At 36.4% G+C, this 7905-nt stretch overlaps 1 protein-coding gene across 1 annotated transcript in view; it reads left to right on the top strand.

The window, feature by feature from the left end:
- The first annotated feature begins 1759 nt into the window (after nucleotides 1-1759).
- LOC106882032 (L-threonine dehydratase catabolic TdcB) overlaps nucleotides 1760-7905 on the top strand; it is a 41979-nt gene continuing 35833 nt past the window's right edge. Inside the window, exons 1-4 of the mRNA XM_052969448.1 lie at nucleotides 1760-1952; nucleotides 3777-4039; nucleotides 4926-4996; nucleotides 6890-6935. Coding sequence (XP_052825408.1) covers nucleotides 3815-4039; nucleotides 4926-4996; nucleotides 6890-6935 — 342 coding nt within the window. The 5' untranslated portion in view covers nucleotides 1760-1952; nucleotides 3777-3814. The remainder of the gene's footprint in view (nucleotides 1953-3776; nucleotides 4040-4925; nucleotides 4997-6889; nucleotides 6936-7905) is intronic.

Below are 7905 nucleotides of genomic sequence, written 5' to 3'. Positions count from 1 at the left end.
AGAGACAGAGCAAGAATTTGAAGATGGTCTGCATTTAACGTAAAAATGAGTGACCTCACACATCTTTGGTAACGAATCAGGAAATTGGAGAATTGAGCTGGTCAGTGGTCACTCATCCAACATACAATGCCACCGACATTTCAAGTTCCATCTTGCCGGTCCAGTGAAAATAGCTTCGGGGATAACGTTTTGATGATACCGACGATATGAAGCGGCTGTGAAGATGTGGGTACAGCAGGGCACGCTTAAATTGTTTCAATGAGGTTTGGTGGTCGGGGTCAACGACGGGGGAAATTTACCCATTGTATTGGAGACTATGTTGCACATGCTGATGTATAGAGGAAAATAAGCCATTGCACCTCCACGACTTCTGATTATATAAGAAATAAATTACAGAATTTTCCTTATGGCTGGCGCTGTGAGTATTTCTGTGTGTCAGTACTAAACCAGCGAAAGTTCAATGTCTCCATCACGGACACTGCAGGGTTTTGAACTGCGAGGTTTATGGTCCGTTAGGACTTTCTATATCTTTGGAGGACCGTGGTGAAGAGACAATGGAGAGAAAGACATCTGGTGGAATTATACAGAAACAATGGGTGGCATGCAAGGAGTGATCCCATTCCAGTGGGGTGCAGAGGTGTTTGCAGGCGACGGCTTTTGCAGAAGCTAAAACGTGCTGGGAAATAGCGTAAGTCGATTACATTGGTCCCCAGTGCTCAACTGGTACTTATTTTATCGACCCCCTAAAGGATGAAAGGTAAAGTCAACCTTGGCGGAATTTGAACTCAGAACGTAATGACGGACGAAATGCCGCCAAACATTTTGTCCGACGTGTTAACGGTTCTACCTGCTCACCGCCTAAGAAACTTTATTGGTGTATGTTGATTATTCGGTGGGGGTGGACGAACACAAACAGATGCACACTCAGACATATAGTCAAATACATATTCGGACACATATACGACGGGCTTCCACACAGTTTCCGTCTACCAGATGGGACAGTTGCATTGAAACATGTCTTGTGGTGCTATGAATAGTATAAAACTTATTCGTTACAAACGGAATTCTATTAAATAACGCATCAGTCAAGTTCCGAGATCGATTACATCGAATTGGTCGTCGCCTCTAAAAAACGAGGTCTCGTGTCGATTCTAGAAATCAGTAAAACTCTGTCTTGAGCTTACAGGCTCATAAAGTCAGAGCTTGAGGCTAAGAGTTCAAGTGACAGGGTTAATCCCCGTGTGTCATTGGTAATCAGTTTTAGCTAAATGTACTGGAACAAAGTAAAATTGAGTGCCCTGCTCAAAGACGCAACACGTAGCCCGATTTGAAAATCGAACCCACAACTGAACGATCGTGAGCCCAGCACTATAACCAGTAGGTTGCATGACTGCTCTAGATATCAGTATTAGTGTTCATATCAGTGGAGTAGTAAAAACAGTGAAACGCCAGCTCAGTACTTCACGTGATTTTTGTTTCTTTTCTCTGAGTTCAAATTTTACTGCAGTCAACGTCTTCTTTTTTGTTTTTATCTCTACGGAATCGATAAAATACAGAGGACCTATGTCCTACATTAAATTCATTCTCATAATTTTTTTAACCTTGTACCAAAATAATAAAATATTAATACGATTATTATTTTCACTAATATCTATAAATTATATCTTTTTGCAATTTTCCCTTCTCCATATGGCTTTCTGATAAACGTTCCCAAGGTGTTTATTATTTCTTGCTGATGTAATTTCTCTGGCCTAAAGAAGAAGAAAAACGAAAAAAAAAAAAAAACAGCAAAAAGAAATAATCGACAAAGAGAACAAAATATTTTTTTCCTTCTGCCAAATAGAAACAATTAAAAAAATTTAGTTTAATCATTCTAAGATTATACCAGCTGTATCATTACTGTAATTTTGTTGTACGAGAGGGAACAGTTTCAATTTGTCTAAACAGAAACCGTAAGTATAATTTTCTTATGCTATTTTAAAAATCTATTTGGTCATTAAATGTGGTTGAATGCTGGAAACTTTAAAGTGGGGACAAAATACTTTCAGATATGATTGGGTTACGGACTTCACAAATTTAATTTAAATCTGACCATTATCAACTTGGCCTGTTTGTACCAATAATAGGCCTACAAGTCAAATGCTATCACCGCTAGCGAAAAACGTCGTTTGAGAAGAACCAGTGATGTCATATCTGACACGACCTCTTAATACTCGATGTCATCCAAACTTACAATCTGGAGAGGGCCCCTCTCGAGTATCAAAATTTGTAACAATCTTTCAGAAACTGTCAGGGGAGCTAGAAACTTTCATGGGAGCCAGAAACTTTCATGGGAGCCACAAACTTTCATGGGAGCTATCGATATACAGGCTTTCAAAGGCAGCGTGCACAAACCCTTGTTATTCTCCCTATCACCTTTAATGCAACGAATTGGTGGTTCTAGTGATCAAATGTATGTGCTGTACATTATTTCACTCCCTCCATCAAATCGGCATTGCCTGAACAAGTGCACGGTGTACCACATATACCGAGGAATGCATGAAACACACACACACACACACACACACACACACACACACAAATTGATGAGTACTTAATCACTATAACCCCCACACACACACACACAAAGAAAAGGTTTCTGGCCTAATGTTTATGTAAGAAACCACAATTTGAGGTATAATTCAATCATCAGTTGTCATAAACAACGCAGATAAATTAAATGATTGTATTTTTGCACATTTCTAACCAATGTGAATGTGAATTATTGTTATAATTTTCTTTGACTTTTTGATAATAATTTTGCAGGGTGGTGGGTATTATTTTACTGGTTTTAGTCACTGGATCTGTAAAATATTTTATTCTATTACATCGACCCAGTATTTTGTCTGTAACTTGGACTGGAGGGAGAGGAAAGGCGCAATAACCTGGCTTCTTAATCAAAACAATTAGAAATACAAAATACATAGATTGTACTATTTCCAAATACAAGGTACATAGATTGTACTAATTTCCATTCGATCGATTCACTCATATATAATATAATCCTTTCTACTGCGGGTACAAGGACTGAAATTTTGGGGAAAAGATTAAGTCGATTACAACAACCCCAGTGCTTAGCTGGTACTTACTTAATCGGCCCCGAAAGGATGAAAAGCAAAGTCGACCTCGGCAGAATTTCAACTCAGAACGTCTCGGCAGACGAAAGCATGTGCTAACGATTCTGCCGGCTCACCGCCTTACTCATATATGATATAATATAATCCATCCATCCATCCATACATACAAACATACATTTAAGACACACACGGGCAACGTCGATTTAATGGAGGGAGTGATCTAATGTACAACATATACACCTGATCGCTACAAACAAATAATTAGTGAACGGTGTTCAGCAAGAAATTGCAGACTAGCAACATTGTTAGCATCTATTTTAAATGAGAAATTTTAAAAAATGTTATTATATGCCAAGTTAATGTCTTATTTATGATAATCGTTGATTACTTCCGAGACAATCCTGATTTACATTGCATATCTTGGATTGCATTATCGAATATTCCTTTCCATTTTCGAAACATAAGAATGCTGTAATTTAAGCTTTGGTGACTATTTTAAGAGATTGAACAACTACATAGATGCTCTCACGCTGGCTCAAATGCCTTATCTATTTTAAATTGGTAATGTTTCGTTTAATTTAATTAATAGATCTTTGAATCTTTGATTACAGGGACATTTAACAACTTCTAAACTAAATATATTTTATATATTATCCACAGAACTAAGGTGAGAACTGACCTATACAATCTAACGAAAAATGGCATCCAAACAGGTCTCCGAATGCAAAACAGATTCTTCAGATCCAAAACTTTTAAGAAGTGCCAGCTTACACGAACTACCAATGCCAACAAAATGCTTCCGACGAAGCATGAGTGAATTTTATGAGACATTTCGAAACAAATCTGCTCGAAAGATTACTATGGAAGACATCATTGCCGCCAGAAGTATTCTTGAAAACAGCATTAAAAAGACTCCATGTCTCGTAAGTATTACTTGGTATAATATTTTATGTTAAAATGAATGTTTTATTATCTCTGTCAGTCATTGGACTGTGGCCATGCTGGGGCTCCACCCTAAAGGGTTTGGTCGAACGAACTGACCGCAGTACATTTAAAAAAAAAGTTCAGTACTTATTCTGTGAGACTTTTTTTTACCCAACCGCGCGTTAACAAACCAGTATCGGTTATCAAGTGGTGGAGGAACAACCAATAAGACACACTTACGCACATGCGCTGAGACAAATAGGCAGATAGACAGACAGACGCACACACACACACTCATACATACATACATACATACATACATACATACATACATACATGCGTGTATGAATGCATGTATGTGTATGTATGTATGTATGTATGTATGTATACATACTATAACCTAGGGCTGACCAAAGCCTTGTGAGTGGATTTGGTAGACGGAAACTGAAAGAAGTCTGCCGTGTATATATATATATATATATATGTCCTCCTACAACATTCTTATGGAATAATATTTGCTCTCGCAGACTAACCGCAAATTTCCCGGATATTTTATTTTAACCTAAAATAATATTATCGTCATAAATGATAATAATGTTATTATCATCTTAAATATGTGAATTCTTTGCATCTTCCCCTTATTATTCTTTAATTTCAAATCCTAATCCTGCTTTGAATTATGAAAGAATGATTATCTTTCTGTAAAAGCTGTGATTATCTCCCTTGTAATAAAGGGAACAAGTCTATTCATTTTCTTTCTAGTCTATTCTGTTCTGTTTGATTCTCGTCTATTTTATTCTGTTCTATTTTTCTTTTCTGTTCTGTCTATTCTTTTACGTTCTTTTATATTCTATTTTATTCCCTTCTATTCTATTCTCTCTACAGCGATCCAAGATGTCTTCCCAATTTGGAATGGAACTTTACTTGAAAAACGAAGCTATGCAAACAACAGGAAGGTGATTCTATTAACTTTTTCAATCATTAACTCATGAACAGTTACGGGGAATAGCGATATTGACAATATGACATAAAAAGGCCGCTTTTAGCTATGAAATAAAGTCGTAGATATTTTATATTTAGCGATAGGTGCACGCATCAGTGAGAAAACTGATAACTTGGGGCATTCAAATAAAATCACCTGGGGTTTATTCATTCTATTTGAGTTGAACAAGCACTCCTTTCTTGCTCTCGGATTTGCTGTGAATCCCAATGATTGGTCCGTTGAAACCTTAATTCTGATTTCGAATTTTGATACAAGGCCAGCAATCTTTAGGGGAGGTGGAAGTCGATTGCCTCAACTTCAGTGTTCAACTGGTACTTTTTTATCGACCCTACACGGGATAAAAGGCGAAGTAGACCTCGGCGGAATTTGACTCAGAAACTAAACGCAGACGGTATACATCTAAGCATGTTTTCCTGGTTTATTTTTGCTTATATTTTAACAACTGATTATGGAAGCTGCTATAAATGGAGGAAGATTGTAAACGTATGCTCCTGTAGTATTATAATGATGAGCAGCGCCGGATAAAGAACCACAGAGGCCCGAAGCACTTAAGAAATTTTTGTACACCCATATATATAATTCAAAATATAAACAAAAATAAACCTTAAAATAATTCTTTTAACTTTCAAAGTGAAACATGTAATCGTAAGATAGAAAATAATGTTTATGTATGTATACTTCTAATTTATTTATGTTTAAAAAGTTATTTACTGCTTTTCTTAATTGCAAAGATTTTATTCAAATCTTCAAAATTAATCTTACATAACATATCTACTTCTATACTTAGAAGAGAGAAGGCACCCCGAATATATTTTAGCAGGTTTGAAGTGCTTTCTTTTATGTCGGAAGCCATTTACCATTTCTGTGATTGCCTACTTCTCTTGATGTCCTAAGCACGTGCTTATTTTACTTAATGGTTAATCCAGTGCTAATGATGAGGATGATGAGGAGGACGATGATGATGTCAATCATATTGATGATAACAGCAATGACGACGGCGATGATGATAACACTGAGGTCCAACATTAACTCCCATAGTTCCAATCTTGAAAAAAAGTATCACGAAAAAAAAAATAAAGGAAGAAGTCCTGTGACGAACAACGGAGAGGTTTCAACACAGTTGCTCGATGCGCTAGAAACAATAACAGTTAAAACTCTCTCAGATCATGAGCTACCATCTTCAAGAAAAGACACTTGAAAATTCAGTCGTATAGATAAGTCGTATGGGATAAGAAGACGTGATGTTTAAGGATGGAATGCATTTGATGATAAATCTTCTCCATAATCAAAACTGATTTGTGTTAAGCAACAAAAAAACAGCAAAAACAACTAAATTCTTATTGATTGATTAAAAATCCTTTGTGGTGGTGAAGATGGCTGTGGGTTCTATCGCAACCTTGTCTTCAAGATCGCAGCATCAAATTAGAAGATGTGTTGCTTTAGAATGTAATAGGATAATCATGTGTCGGGCACTTTGATTATTTGCAACCACAATGAAGCCTAACCTAGCACAAACAAAACAATATCAAAACACGCACACACCTGCACGTAGACACACGTACATTTGTGCGCGAACACACACGCACACGCGCGTACACAATGGAAGGAAAAACCGTAACACTTGCTATAAGCTGTAGAACTATGCTAACTACACCAAAGCGACATTACAAACCACACCCGTCGAAAGATATGGACATGAATTAAGTAGCTAAGATCAAACATGTACACACATATATACACACATGCATCCATATACACACATACATATACACATATATGTATGTGTATGTATATCATGTGATATATAACCATCATTTCTATTTGCTATTATCATTTTTAATTCCAGCTTCAAAGACCGTGGTGCTAGATATACGTTACTGAAATTAACAAAGGTAAGATTTCTGTCCTGCGACTGCACGAATGTCTCTGACACTTTTGTATGGAGGAATGATAAAGGCTATTGATTTTATAAAACCACTGCTCAAGCACATTTATAAATTTTTGTCAGCGCCATATACTGACACCAACTCACTACCATGAGCCTCGCTCACACATCGATTTTCATCAGAATCGGACAAAAAAGGCAAAAGCTGCAGGAAAAATAACATCGTTATGGGAATTTTCATTCAAACGCCCGATTGAGCTCACAAAAATTTGAGATATAGGTAAATTTTGTGGTGGGAAAGGTGTTTATGTAAATCAAAAGGGCTTGAACAGGGTACAAATGTAAATAAGCATTTCCAAAGAGACATTCTTATCAATTTTGTAGAAATTTTACACTTGATTACAGTTCATGTCTATTAATTGATGCCAGCATGAAGAGTTGACAAAAAAATCGATAATTGCGCGTGAGCGGAGGATTTTAAGAAATCAATAGGCTTTTTGTATGCAATTACTCATAGGATTAATATTTTATGCTGTAACTTTCACAGAATTCATTCGATTTTGATGAAATTTGACATTTAGGTAAAGTTTATGGATGGAGTCTTGTAGTAGAATGAAAATTAAACTGGTGAAAGGCAGAAATCGTCAAAATTCACTCACAATAAAATAATGAACTGATTTTGAAGAAAATTGACCCATGAGTAAAATTAAGCACTTCGACATATGAAACATCGATTATTCATATAATGTATTGGGATTTAAAAGTCAATGGGATATTTTCATATAAATGGTCACATGGATTCTATTTTATGACATAACCTTAACACTTTTCTTCGGATTTTGCTGAGATTGGACACGCTGTTCAATTTTCTACAGAGGGAGGCATTAAGGGGAGAGAAATAAACAAACATCACTCTCAACGGGTTGAGGTACACCCAAAAGTTTGACTGCGATTTCAGACGGTCCAGTATGTAGGAG

The sequence above is a fragment of the Octopus bimaculoides genome, chromosome 7 (genome assembly GCF_001194135.2).
Source record: "Octopus bimaculoides isolate UCB-OBI-ISO-001 chromosome 7, ASM119413v2, whole genome shotgun sequence".
NCBI lineage: Eukaryota > Metazoa > Mollusca > Cephalopoda > Octopoda > Octopodidae > Octopus > Octopus bimaculoides.
This window is presented reverse-complemented; position numbering and strand designations above follow the sequence as displayed.